Source organism: Uranotaenia lowii, unplaced genomic scaffold (genome assembly GCF_029784155.1).
Source record: "Uranotaenia lowii strain MFRU-FL unplaced genomic scaffold, ASM2978415v1 HiC_scaffold_161, whole genome shotgun sequence".
Taxonomy (NCBI): domain Eukaryota; kingdom Metazoa; phylum Arthropoda; class Insecta; order Diptera; family Culicidae; genus Uranotaenia; species Uranotaenia lowii.
In genome coordinates, this window is record NW_026597644.1 from 55,657 (window position 1) to 69,819 (window position 14,163).

The following is a 14,163-nucleotide window of genomic DNA, read 5'->3' on the forward strand; positions in this document are numbered from 1 at the left end:
TCTATAAATTTTATAGAACCTGCAATTTTTTTATTAATTCAAAGACATTAAAAGATAATTAACATAACACCAAATTAACCAACAAATAATACAACCTGAGTAATATGGTTTCGTATGGCTGTGGCTGTGATGAATTTTTAATGTATTGTTTCTTACGTAAGATTTTTGGAAACCCCCCCTACCCCCCTAGTAAGAGATCGTAAGCAAATGTGAAACCCCCCCACCCCCCCTATGTGCTTACGTAATTAGTGAACAGCCCCTAAGACAAAGTATTGGCTGTCCTGCGGATCCGAGACCGACCGAACCCGCAAGGTCACAATCGACGGCGACGAGCTGGAGATAGTCGAAGATTTTGTCTATCTCGGATCATTTTTGTGAAATACTTTCACTTCTTTTTTGATTTATTCAACCAAATCCGAGCCTCATCATTTCTTTGGAAGTATATTTTATTCATTATAAGCATATAACATTAAATAAAAAAAAGCATTGAAGGCCCCTCTCTTTCACTCCTACAAACTTTTTCGCGTCACCAACATTGAAAAACATTATAAATATTTAACCCTTTAAATGAAAATCATTTTATCTCGCAACAGATTTTTTTTTAATATGTTAGCGTTTTTCATAGAATTTTCTTTAGAGTGACATTATTGCGTAGAAACATCAACAAAGGGACAATCATCTTGATAAAAATTTCAGAAATGTCAGAACAAAGTATAGTTTTCATAAGAAATTTAACACTAAAATAATAACCCAAAAGTCACATGTGACACTTTTGCTTAGAACGGCAGTATATGTCTTCAGAAAGTTGGGTACATTGTGTCTGTGTTGAGACTTGAGCTTGAATGCAATAGTTTTATGAATTTGAAATTCAAAATGCACTGTAAAAAGCTTTTTATGGTTTGTCAATGCCATCAATGATCCCGCCGAAAGAGGCGAGAATTTTGTTGTACAAGTTTTTCAACAGTTATTTTAAAATACCGTTCTAGGTAGAGTTGCTTCTAATAATTATGGAAGTTCTTTGTATAAACTGCATGTGAACGCGGGTTTAGTCATTTTATAACATATTCACAAGACTTACGAAGTAGAATTCTTATACTAGCTTCTACACAAAAGGTGGTAGGTACTCACTTGAGATGATGGAAATCATGCGCCTCGGAACTACCCAACCAGGGAAGATGATAGCCGGAGTGATCGTGCAGAGTTCCGGTCAGTGCTATTGTGAGCCAAACCCATAGGGTCACCACATGGCAGCGGGTTAACAAAATACCCACGAAAATCGGCACCAAGTTACTGACCACATGCTCCACGGGGTGGGCATAAACCGCGGCCAACGCCACCGAAGACGTCCACTCGTGGTGCTTCTTGTGGATGGTTTTGTAGAAATATTTGGTGTGCAACAACCGGTGACTGTAGTAGAATATCACTTCCGCTGTCAGGATGAAAACCGGCAGGTCCCTCAAAACTGACCCCAGCGATGGAAGCACCCGAATAGCTTCTTCTTGATAACCCGTTTTGAGGAGTATTTTATAGAACATCCCATTCGACAGGGTAGTCAGCAGAACCATATTGATAAACGCTGTTTTCAATAGCTGAAAACAAAAGCAATCACTAATTTTGATAGAATTTTTCATTTGAACATTTTTTTTCCTACCTTTGACAGCTGCATAACGGTTAAAGGTTCGTTGGTACCCGGTTGAACTTTATATTTCCTCATCCATTTTGGCCTGTTTGTAAGGTCCATAAACAGGAAAAAGGAAGAAACAACAGCCACCAACAAAGCGCCATAACCAGTCGACCCTATCACCCACAGGCCAGCATAATTGTGATTAGTTTTCTCCAGCAGGATATCCCAATATTTTTGAAACATTTTTGAATGTTTTTGGTGCACTAAGTATAAATAACTGACTAGTCTCGTTCCTCGCCTGACGCCTAATAACAACAGCTGAACACATCCGAAGATTTTGAGCTGCTGAAACAAAATAAATTATTTATTAGCTTTGATGATTTGAGTGATTTTGCTAAAGCTCCAACCACTTGATCGCCAATCCATTTCACCGGAGCAGAGCTGATTGGATATAGGTATACTACTAGACATTGTTTGGAATTACTCTCTACTGCTAACGTAGTGAGATACTGTATAACACTTAAAACGAGACCAAAGTTCAATAGTTCTGCTTTTGCAGATCATGACGACGGTCGTGACATTTCTCGAAAAAACAAAACCGTGCCAATGTCCTTTAAAAACTGCACCCATAAAACTGATCTGATCTCAGCTCCCATGTTAGGGCTATTCTTTTTTCTAATCAAAATAATAATAGCACAGGATACGATAGCCAAGTGCATTTTTTTTATAGAAAACTAGCTGACCCGGTGTGCTTTGCCACACCTTTCAAAATCAAATGATATTTTCAAAAATTGTTCAAATTTTTATTGTTTTATTGGCATTATTTTAAATCAAATTATAACATAATTCTTAAGCAACCGCTATAAAATGAGAGCTGCAGCTGGAGTTTCGAATTGCAACACAAAGATAACATAAACTAATTTTCTGAATCCTGCTATATAAATTTGTGTTAAAGATCTGATAATTTAAATCTGTCTGAAGGGTCTCAAATTAATCGTACACAACAATCTAACTTATAAAATATGGTTGTTTTTGCTTGATATGTTCTGGATTCATGCTAAAAGACTGATAAGAGAGCCCCTTCTCCTGTCCTTCCCTTCACCCCCTGCTGAATGGAGGTCGTGATCTTTAATAATCATACCCATTTTTCTCGTTCCCAAAAATCCTTTTATATTAAATATAGTTCCATAGGTTGATAAGTTTTTAAGCTTTACAACAAAATGTATATGGAGCGTTCTCCTTTCTTCCTCTCTCTACACTGTAAGGGTCCATAACAATCGTAGAAACATATCTCCGTAACCAAGTACCTTTCCATTCCATATTTGTTTCCATTTCTTGGCTTCGTTTGCATAAATTGAGAACTTTTGCTAACAAAATTGTATTGGGCTCACCTCCCTCCTCCTATGTACCTACTCACTGAAAGGAGGATGGTGTGTCAGATAGTCATAGAATCATACCAAAATGATTTTCCATGTTAAGTTTTGTCCATTTCTCAGATTTTGTAAAAAAAAAAGTTAAATGTAAGCCTCCTCTTCCCTTCCTATATACCCAATACTATCATCCTACTGCAAGAAAGGAATTGTTTCAGATAGAAAAATTTCTAGTATTGAAATACCATCTCATGCCAAATTTGGTTTTATTTGCGTAGTAAATTCTTGAGTTATGCATAAACTTGAAAGGAAGTACCATCCGCCCTTCCGTTCTCCCCATTGAATGGAGGGGTGAGAACTTAATATTCATAAAAGTATTTATCGTAGTCAAATACTTTTTGATGCAAAATTTGGTTCCTTTCGGCTAGATTAATTCTCGAGTTATGCAAACAAAAATTGTATGGAAGCCCCCCTTTCCCCCTTTATATCTTTCCGCTGAAAATAGGTGTGGCTTCAATTTATAATAGAAATATTTCTCGTATCCAAATACCCTCACATGCCAAATATGGTTCAATTTGCTCGATCAACTCTCCAGTTCTACTGTCCTCCCCGCTGGAAGAAGGAAGGGGTTTCAAACAATCATTAGAACATGTCACGTTCCCAAATATCCACCCATGCCAAATTTGGTTCCATTTGCTTAATTAGTATTAATGTAAAAAATTATAATAGGCCCCCTCCCCCCTTTATATCTCCCTACTGGAACGAAGCAGGGGTCTCAAATAGTCATTGAAATATTTTTCGTATCCTAATACTTTCCCGTGCCAAATTTGGTTCCAATATCTTGATTAGTTTTCGAGTTATATGAAAAATTGTAAGGTAGCCCCCCTCCCCCTTTTCTATCACCCCACTGAGAGGAGGGAGGGGTACTTCATATTCAAAGAAATATTCCACGTTTCCAAATACCACCCCATGCCAAATTTGATACCATTTGCTCGATGGGTTCTCGAGTTATGCAAAAAATTGTCTTTCGTTTGAGAGGCCCCTCCCCCCCTTCATGAGAGATGGAGGGGTCTCAAACCATAATAGGAATCTTCCCCTGCCTCCAATACCCCCACCTGCCAAGTTTCACGCAAATCGGTTCAGTAGTTTCCGAGTCTATAGAGAACAGACAGACAGACAGACAGAAATTCATTTTTATTTTCAGGGCTAGAAGTTGGTCACTTTTTAGTAACTTCGTCACTTTTTTTAAGCACTCACCAGTTACTTTTTTTGAAATTTGGTCACTAAAGTCACTAGTTTTAATATTTTACTTACAAATCTCACTACAAATTACCTCCATAAACTTGCTTGTGCATTTTTGTTTTAATTTCATTTTACAGAACGGCCTCGATTATTTGTATTTTCAAGTTTTGAAAATTTATTTCGAGCTTCTATAGGGGAGATTGGGGATACCTGATCCCCTTTTCTTATTTTCACCATATCTTTTAGGAAAAATTTAGCAACTTGCCGTCTTTTACATTTTCTGACAGCTTGTAACCCCAAGTTTCTATGCTTAAAAAATTAGAACGATACTTGAACCCGTAGATGAACTAGAAGCATTTTTGAAGTTAGGGGAAACTTGATCCCTATTGAAGAAGACTTGATCTTTCATTCAGGAAGCCCTAATCCTTGTAAAAAATCAAACAAAACTTCAAAATAGAATGTCAAATGACTATTTTGGTCATGTTTGTTCTTTTTCACAATTTATAGCTGACAGAAGAAGAAAGTTCTATAACTTTTTCTCAACGTTAATGACATTGCATACTTAAAGGCGCTATTTTATATAAATAAGAGAAAATTAATTATTTTAGCCCTTTTTTCAGACAATTGTTGGATAAATATTAGTTTTTTGGATAAATAATAGTATTAGTTTTCATTTAGTTACACATTACATTGCATTTTGAGACAAAAAAAATTTTTGGACCTTACGACCTATGAAATTAACCCTCTAACGTGCCCACATATGGTTTCGAATATTTTTTTTTTTAATGTTAGAGGGTTAATTTCATAGGTCGTAAGGTCCAAAAATTTTTTTTTGGCTCAAAATGCAATGTAATGTGTAACTAAATGATACGAAGTTAAGGTCTTAGACAAAGTTCTTTATCAGATTGCCTCAGTCTGATGCCCGCCTTGAGCCATTTGATTTATTTGCCAGGAGCTTATCCTTATAAAAAACTGTATTTAAAATTACAAATTGATTATTTAATTTATTGGTTGAAAATTTTAAAGCTCCTTTTGATGTTTATTTTTGGCTTGATGTGGTCACTTATTTTGCCCTTATTTTATTTGAAAGTTACTATTTTCCCCTTCTTTTTTGCCTCATGGTTGCTTCTAGCCCTGTATATAGATTTTGCAAATGCGTTTGGGACCCTTTGTTCCACAACCAATAATGAATTATCTTGGAAAGGTTTAAATAGAATAATGTTGAAATTCTCTGATTTCGTGCAACTGTAAAAACGGTAAAAACTCATCATACTACCAAAACTGGAAAATTCCGGGTGGAGACTTCCGAACCCCAGGAAACATCTACTTCTTAAATGTTACGTGAATTCAGGGGCGGTCCTAGAGTTGGCTCTTGGGGGGGGTGATTTTCAAAATTTTCAAAAATCAGTCAATAAGAAGGATTGTGATTATCTTGCGAAAAAACGTTTATTTTGAGGAACAGAATGGAGGAGGTGGGGGGGGGGGGGGTGGAAGGGGGCTTTAGATTTGAAAATAAGACTTGTATTTTGTAGGTTTGTATAGTAATAGGTTTGTAATTTAAAAAATTTAAATTAGGCTGGAACAAATATCAATTTCTTCTTTTGTCACCCCCCCTTCGAAATTTCCAAAAACCCGAAGGGGGAAATAAATAAAATTTGAAGTAATTTATGTAAATTCCTATAAAAAATTCCAATATATGAAAGTTTGCAAGACTAAAAATTAAATTTAAGAAGATGGGAGTTATTTCACCTTTTGTTTTCTTGATTTCATTGAATTATTCGATAAAAAATTACTTGATTTATAGGTTTTGTGCAACAATATAATATGAAATTTTGTTGCATACAAGCTTCCGTGCAATTTATTTCAATTTATTTGTTTTTCGCATTATTTTTTATTGTCCCCCCCCTCGCGATGTCCCAACTCCGAGTGACAAAAGAAGGATTTGAAATTTGTTCCGGCCTTATAGAAAAAAAGTAAAAACTTTTAACAAATTTTCTCAATACACCTATTTTGATATCCTTTTATAAAACAATCTGCGAATTTCAGATGTTCACTGCGAAAAAGTGTTGATAAAAAAATTATTTTCGTAATTTTTACAATTGGTAGTTTTAAAATTATAACTTTAAGAATCAGAAAGAGTTTTCGAAATAAATGTTATTTCACAAATGAAAATTAAACTCACATTTTCGTGAAAGAAAATGTAAAAAAAAAATCTTCAACTTATCCACAATATTTTTACTGGGTATCTTTATATCAGCGTAAGACCCTCACCAAATTTTAATGATTCTCATTTTGCAACAATTCCAAAACAATTATTCGAAAAAAGTGTTCGTTGATAATTGCTCTGAATTAAAAACTGAATATTTAATTATTTTTCTGAAGTATTTTGCTGTATCGTTGTTCGAAAGTATTGAATTATTATCAATTCTTGTTAAAATTCTTCCATTTTTTAAATATAAATTTAATTCTTAATAAGATCATCGAAATCATATTCTTAGGTATGAAGCTTTTGACACTTCATTTTTAAATGTTATTCTTAAATTTCAAGCTCTCATACTAGATTTTCAATTTTTTTGGAAGTGAATCCAAAGAAATAGTAACTTATTTGCAACGAATAATTTATGAAAAAAGTGAAAAGTAGTATTTTTTATTCATGTCAATATTTCCAAACTTTCTGTATAATGTTTGAATAAAATAAAAGAATATTTAATAAAGAGTTAATTTCTGAAAGTTAATACTATTTCAATATTTCAGTGAAAAGTCATAATCAATCGCAATTGAAATAACCAAACTTTCAGATTCAGAGTGGATTTTTTAACCTATATGATTAAGCTGGATTTATACTCAAAAGTTTGAATATTATTGTGTAGATGAGCTTAACACAGTATCGGCGATATAATTGGTGTGAATCCTGAAATCCACCTGTGTTGCTAAAAAATTTGAAAAAAATTTCTTCCGAATGTTCAACTTGAACGATTGCCTTGTTTTCGAGAAAATAGTCAGAGGATGAAGGAATAGTTTTATCTTACCTGGGAAAAATTAAAACATTGCAAGTTGTTGAAGCCTATGCTTTTAATCAGATATCTTACTTTTATAATTCACTTTATTTTTGAATATTTAAAATAAAGAATGGGTTTTTTGATAAAAACTATGGATCATTATTAAAATAATTTAATTATGATAACGGCTCAAAATGCATGACGTTTTTCAAGCCAAAAGAGTATAAGTGCATAGAAGCTAATGAAAGACGTAAAATATCACAGTAAACGAGCCTTCGAAAGAAAAATGAATAATCAATTTAGAAAAAACTTATTTCAGGAAAAAAAACATGTTTAATTTTATGTGTTTGGCCATTTTCCATATATTTATCTAAAAATTTGTATTTCTTTTTCAATCGCAAAAGTATGTAAATAAAATTACTAAATATCTGAAAAATTACCAAATTATGAAGAATCGTTTTATATCAATAAATCAAAATTGCTCATTTTTTGCTACGTCGAGGCAAATACATTAAAAAGCAATTTTTTTCAAAAACGTTCAAAAATAAGAAATAATTTTAAAAAAGATCAGAAATTTAAATGAATCTTTTCAATTCAAATTGTCTAGTCAGTTTCGGGTATGTTTAATTCAGAAAAAAATATCGGCTTTGGAGATGCATTCTGTAAAAATCGGAGCTGGCAATGAAAAATAAAGATGTAAGATGTAGGCAACAAAAATCGAATCTGTTCAGGTGGACATCTGGGGAAGGGAGGTAGGGGTTGCCAAATATCCATACTTGTGCACGGAGAGGAAAAGGGGATAAAAATCACATTTTTTTGTCCACGTGGTATCTGAACGGCCCCGAAAGCAATTTAACACTTAAAGGCTCAAGTCTTTTTTATTCTAAAAAGGATCGAGATATGTTCATCCATCAAATATGGAGCCAAACCGATCTGCAATTACTTGTAAGATAACAAAGTTATAGTCAACACAATATTGCATACCGACTATTTGGTGAACATTATCAAAACATGATCAAACTAAGGCTGAAGTTTTAACGAAGTTAGTCTGAAAAAACATTTCCACAAAATATCCAAAAAGCGAAAAAAACACTCTTCAGCATTAAAGATAACTTATCAGATTAGCGAAACGTTGTTTGATGACAGAGATACGCAGAAAATTGAATTGCATGTTTCGCATGATCCCAAACTTTTTGCCGATACACCATACTGAGGAGTGAGCCAAAACTTTTGATCGATAACTTAAGTAGCAATTTTGTCTATTTAAAGCACTATGCAAATTTTAAGCCAAAATTGTTTTGATGTTGATGTGTTTGATGTTTATGAAAAAAGATTCTTTAGGAAATTTTCTAACTTTAAGCCAAGTTTAAGCCATATTAAGTTAATATATATGTACATTTTGCCAATAACATACGAAGAAAGTTTTGCTCATCGACTTTAGAATGAGATCATAAGAAATGCAATATGTCAAAAGATGACTGAGATATGACCAAACAAGTTAGCATTTTTTGAGGGGTGTGATCCCAAACTTATGGCCGGCAGCGTATATGGTCAGCAAATTCGAATTCAACGCTGTAAGTACCTCAACAAAAGTTATTTGGTGAAATTGGGTGCAGGGAATTGCAAGTTACAGCTGTTTTAGTTTGGCGGACCGACTTTTTTCAATTTTAAGCTATTAAGTGATTAAAAAATTGAACAAACCCCACGGAGTGGAAAAAATTTAAAATTCGAAAGTACACCTACTAAGAAAAGTTCTTAGTTTTTATATAAAATCCAACGTTTGCGAGAACTTCGTAACGGTTTTTTGCCGCTTGGGGGGGGTGATCACCCCGATCACCCCCCCATAGGACCGCGCCTGCGTGAATTACATGTTATGGAACGAACTCACCAAATAACAAGCAATGCCTGAGGTCTCTGAAATTTGATGAAGAATTTTTCCGGTCGGTTCTTGATTGTCCCTAGTTTTGTGGTAGCACTAAGTTCAATAACCTTCACGACTATTGTACCATCCGACCGTTCAGTAGTAGAAAAGTTTCACAATATTCAATCAAAATCACTGCTAAAATATTACAAAATAAAAATGTCAGCGACGGAACGAACAAAATCGCGTTTGTTGCCAACAAGTCATGGCCTACCAGTCCATATAAAACTTCACATTTTAGAACTCATAAACGTTCATTTGAAATTTGGAAAACCCCACTCGAACAAAAAGCTAATAAAAGGCTAAATTCCACTTTAAATTAAATTTAAAAAAGAATTAGGAAATTTAAATTACTACTATATGTATACAATAAGACGAAATATAAACGTTGATGAAAACAAATTTTTATGCATGGATTAATTGGTCTTTAAAACGAATAATTCGCGTCAACGGATAATCAAGTCCGACATGTAAAATAAATTTCAGCAAATTTGCAAAGAAGGTATTTTAAGGTATTATGTAGTCATTTGTACTTAAATTGTTAAAAATAGTGACTTTAGTAACCAAGTTTAAAAAAAGAAAGTAGCTGGTGAGTGACCAGCTCAAGTTACTAAAAAGTGACCAACTTCTAGCCCTGCGGCTTATACACTTTTTTGCCCGTTGTACATTGTTTAAAATTTTTGCAGAGAAACTACGCGCAAAATTTTGTAGGAGTTCAAACTTGTAATCTCAAGGCTTCCAGCACGTAACTCTGATGCTGCCAGACAAGAAAAGTGAGGAAAGAAAAAGTTCAATTCGAGGGAGATTTAATCCAATCAAAAAGCCCCCAAAAGCGTGACATGAGTTTAAGCACGATGTAAAATCTTCAAATCTTCATGTCCCTGAAGTAAAAATTAAAAATTACACACAACCATTTCCGTTCATCTTTCAGTTGTCCACAAGTAACCGGGCGTTTCCATCGAAAGCCATTGATGAATAATCAATCAGCACAATGCGTTTTAACGGCAGCGACGAGTATTTTCCATCGCCTGATAATCGATAGAAAATCGCAACCATCCATCCAACCGGCTGGTGGCGCCACCACCAGTGAATAATGCCAACTAGAGGTAGGAATATCGCGGACGAAAAACAACGAGGGAAACGTTGAGTGAAGTATACCTATAGCTGAAAGAAAAAAATAACTTAGTCACAGTCCGAGAGCGGAAAGCCTTCGAATGAGGTTGAATCGAAACAACTTCAGCTCGACTCGACTCAACTCGACTCAGTCAACTGCTTAGCTGTATACCTATACCGGATAGTAACAAGCAACAAACAACAAATGCCACAACAGCGACGAGGAATAGCGAAAAATGTTATAAAAGCGAACGGCGCGATAATTTTCTGATGCCGTTGGTTTCTCCTCCAGTTTTGTGTCGAGTCGATCGAACAGCAACGACGACGACGACACCGAGAAAGACGACGACCAATCATCCGACACCGTTTGTGGCCGATTGTGACACCAAAAAACATCTCAAATTTTCTAAGATATAAAATTCAAAATTCATGTAAACGGAGAATTTTCATGATAAATTTTCTGAAATCTCAAGCCTACAGAATAGTGAAAATCAGTCAATGGATTTTTCAACAAGCAACATTAAGCTGCGACACTCGCTTGGGTGTTACACAAAATCAGCACAGCACACGAGACTCGTGCTCTGGTGTGCGATAGCGGTTGTTATATTATTATTATTTTTTTGTTTCTTTTCTGTTTATTTGAGCTGTAACCCACAATACAACATCCACGATGGGTAGCTAGCAAGGTAGCAATGTAGCTACGTGTGTTCGTTCGTCGAAGAGGAGAATATTGTTTGCTTCGCAAGAAACCGCGCAAACTCAGTGTGGATCCGTTGACTTTTTTTTTTTGTTCGATATTCGCCCTGTCCTCCTAGCTATTAACACCCATCAACCGGGTGAAATGCATTGTTCAATTTTCCGATCGTTATGGAACATTCTCTATACTATTCTTCATAATTATTTTTGAAAGTCTTTCATCAGAATCACAACTGCCGTCTGCACCAGAAGTATCAAATTGAAAGTTCGCCACTTTTAGTCACTAACCCAACCATCGATCAATACCTGCCTATTCTTTTCATCTTCATTTAGCACTGAATTGGAACTGTTTTATGTGATTCGTAGTAAATTTAAACAACGAGCAGTATAAATTCGGGACTGAAAAATAATGTATTAAAATCGTCAATATTGATTCTTGCGAAGTAGATTTGTTCCTTGTAGAATCTCAAATAAAAAGCCGGTACAGTTTAAAAAAAAAAGTTGGATCGAAAAAACTTTGCAAATTTATTGACAAAGCGCTGGTACGGTACAAATTTGTGAGCGAGCACACGATGCGATCCTTTCATTGAGATCCTAATGGTAGGAATCAAGCGTCTTGTACCACCAAAATGAGGTTTTGAAATGATTTTGAACGAAATAAGACGATTTTCGATCGTGTCAAAAATAAGAGCACGCCATTCCAGCTTTCTTTCAAACCGTTTGGGGGTGGTCAATTAGCTCCAGCTTTCCGACAGAATAATGGCCCCACTTGGAGGCTCTCCTGAAATTCTGGAACAACCATAGAAGATTACAGTATTCTTAACAAACCTTGGAGCTTGCCGCTTTCACTCAGATCATCGCAGGCTGGAAATGTTCAATTCACACTTTAAGTTAACCGCTTTACTTTAAACAAGCGATGAATTTTGCACGGTTGTTATGAATATTTTTTAAACGATTTCTTTTATTTAAACGAAAACAAGCATCGTTTTAAATAAGAATACGGTGTAGGGTAATGGACCTATTTTGGACCGGGTACATATTTTGGACCACCTTATAGCTTTTTTCCAATGTTTCTCTAATAAATCATGTTAATCATGAAAATTTTGAACAAATATAGTAAAAGCTACTTCTTATGATTCTAATCATACCTTACATTCCATTGAATTAGGCTAATAAGGAGAGAAAATTGAAAATATAGTTTTGATTTTTCACATTTGGGCCGAATCAAGCTAATTTCAGGAGGACGTGCCATAATAGGAGTCTACTTTCAAGAAGATTTCTGCAAAGCTGTGATGAATTTAACAAATACAAACATGTTCACAGCTATGCTAAAATACTTGAAAACTAGTTTGTAACCAAAAAAACTTGTTTTAATAGCAATTTGACCCATGTCGAAAATAGGTCCTAACTTAATTCCTTAGGGACTTATTTTGGACCACTCAACATAGCCTGGGGATTAAATTTGATGTTAAATGTTCATGAACGAAACAAAACATCGTACGTCGATATGAAAACAATTAGGGTAAGTGAGCCTTAACTTGGCATGCTCCTTATCTTGGCATGCCAAAATGCATTTTGGTGATATTCATGTCAAACATACGTCTGAAAATGGAATAAAAATCAAACATAAAAGAAAATCGCATATGGCAACATTCTGCATAGCATTTGTCCACTATTAAATCCAAATGACTGCGTAATATATTTTTTTCGCATGACAAACTGCAAATGAAATTATGATCTTCGTAAAAAATCTAATATGAACCTACCTTGCTAGTGCATCTGCCGTCTTCGTACTGATTTTCAAAACACACTTCCTTATGTAAAAATCACTAAAAATTACCACTGGTTACAGCAAAACATGGCAAAAAATATAAAATTATAACTAACTCCAAACAACGTACATTTTCTATGTAGAATTGAAGAAAATATAAACATTTTTTTTTGCCTAATCTTGGCATGCAATTCCACAAATATAAGTATGTATGTATGTGTGAAAACGACATAGCAGCAGTCGGCAGCCGGCGGCCGTTCGTCGGCCGCTAGTGCACAGTGGTTTGGAAATTGAAAAGCCGGTCGAAAGTAAAATGAATGATTGAAATAATTTAAAAATATCAAGAATGTATTTTGGACTATAATCAATTTATTTATCACTCAAGCCGACTCAAGCGTATTTGGCATCTTAGTTATAGTTATAATACTACAATTTGAGCTGCTCTTTCATGGTAAATTTCGAGAACTTTTATTCTCAATTAAATTCACCTCTCAATAAATAAATTTACCGGTTCCGGATCCGAATTGATATCTTGGATCTCAATGTTGTTACTATATCCATACCTAAAAAATCCACATTTGGAAATACGGTTTACCGTATTTTGATTTCATTTGATTTGTATTGAAGATGAACATTTGCTGTATATGTGTCGCTTGGAAAGGAATTGTTTTAAAGATCAAATTATGACACTCTAAATATTAATATTAAAAATAACTGCAATGCAATGTTGAAATACTATGTTGTAACGAGCTAGAATTTTTATTGTTTTTAATTTCATGTGAAATCAAAAATAATATTTTGACCAAGATTGTTTTTTATTGTACATCACTGTGCATCAGCAGGAGGTGATGACGTTGTTCTCTGTAGGAAAGGAATATGCGAAGGAAGCGCTGCCTAGTTCGGGTAATGATTTTGCATGAGTGCGAGAGGGATGCAGCCTTTATTTCATCCAGCTTTTGAATTTGCTATTCGCTTCCATTGCCTATAGTTCCCAAACGAACGAGTGAGATGCAATATATTTCTATCAGGCTGGCTGGAGTGAGCGAAAGTTTGTCTTGTTTTGCTATCCGAGTGTACGCATACGATTGCTAGAAAATTCCTAAGGGCGACATTTTAAACATTTATGATTCAAAGAATCGTTCGCTTACTTTAGCTTAAGCTTTAGTTTGCTTCTTGCTTCGGTCATAATGGTTTTTAAAATGTCGGTCCACCTTTTAAGGGAGTGGAATAAAAAAAATATGAACATTTACTATCTTATGTTAACCTGTTACCTTCAATGGAAACAGATCTTTCATGAATGCATGTTAAAAATCGAGCGAACGATTTGTTTGCTTCATTAATAAACATATTTATGTTAACCAGTGCAATAGTTTTAAACCTGTTTGTTTTAGATTATCATTCTTACAACAGAAATTTTAAATACACAA

General features: G+C 34.6%; 1 protein-coding gene across 3 annotated transcripts in view; it reads right to left on the minus strand.

Annotated features, from left to right (window-relative positions):
* LOC129759466 (fatty acid hydroxylase domain-containing protein 2-like) overlaps nucleotides 1-12,832 on the minus strand; it is a 34,088-nt gene extending 21,256 nt beyond the window's left edge. The window contains exons 1-3 of one of the 3 annotated variants that reach the window (XM_055756933.1): nucleotides 12,732-12,832; nucleotides 1,652-1,969; nucleotides 1,129-1,589 (exon numbers count right to left, since the gene is read on the minus strand). In XM_055756933.1, the coding sequence (XP_055612908.1) occupies nucleotides 1,129-1,589; nucleotides 1,652-1,867 (677 nt within the window). In that variant the 5' untranslated portion in view covers nucleotides 1,868-1,969; nucleotides 12,732-12,832. Of the gene's footprint in view, nucleotides 1-1,128; nucleotides 1,590-1,651; nucleotides 2,209-11,793; nucleotides 11,905-12,731 lie in introns of those variants that run through there. The other 2 variants (XM_055756934.1, XM_055756932.1) reach the window with 2 other exon arrangements.
* Between the last annotated feature and the right edge of the window lie 1,331 nt (nucleotides 12,833-14,163).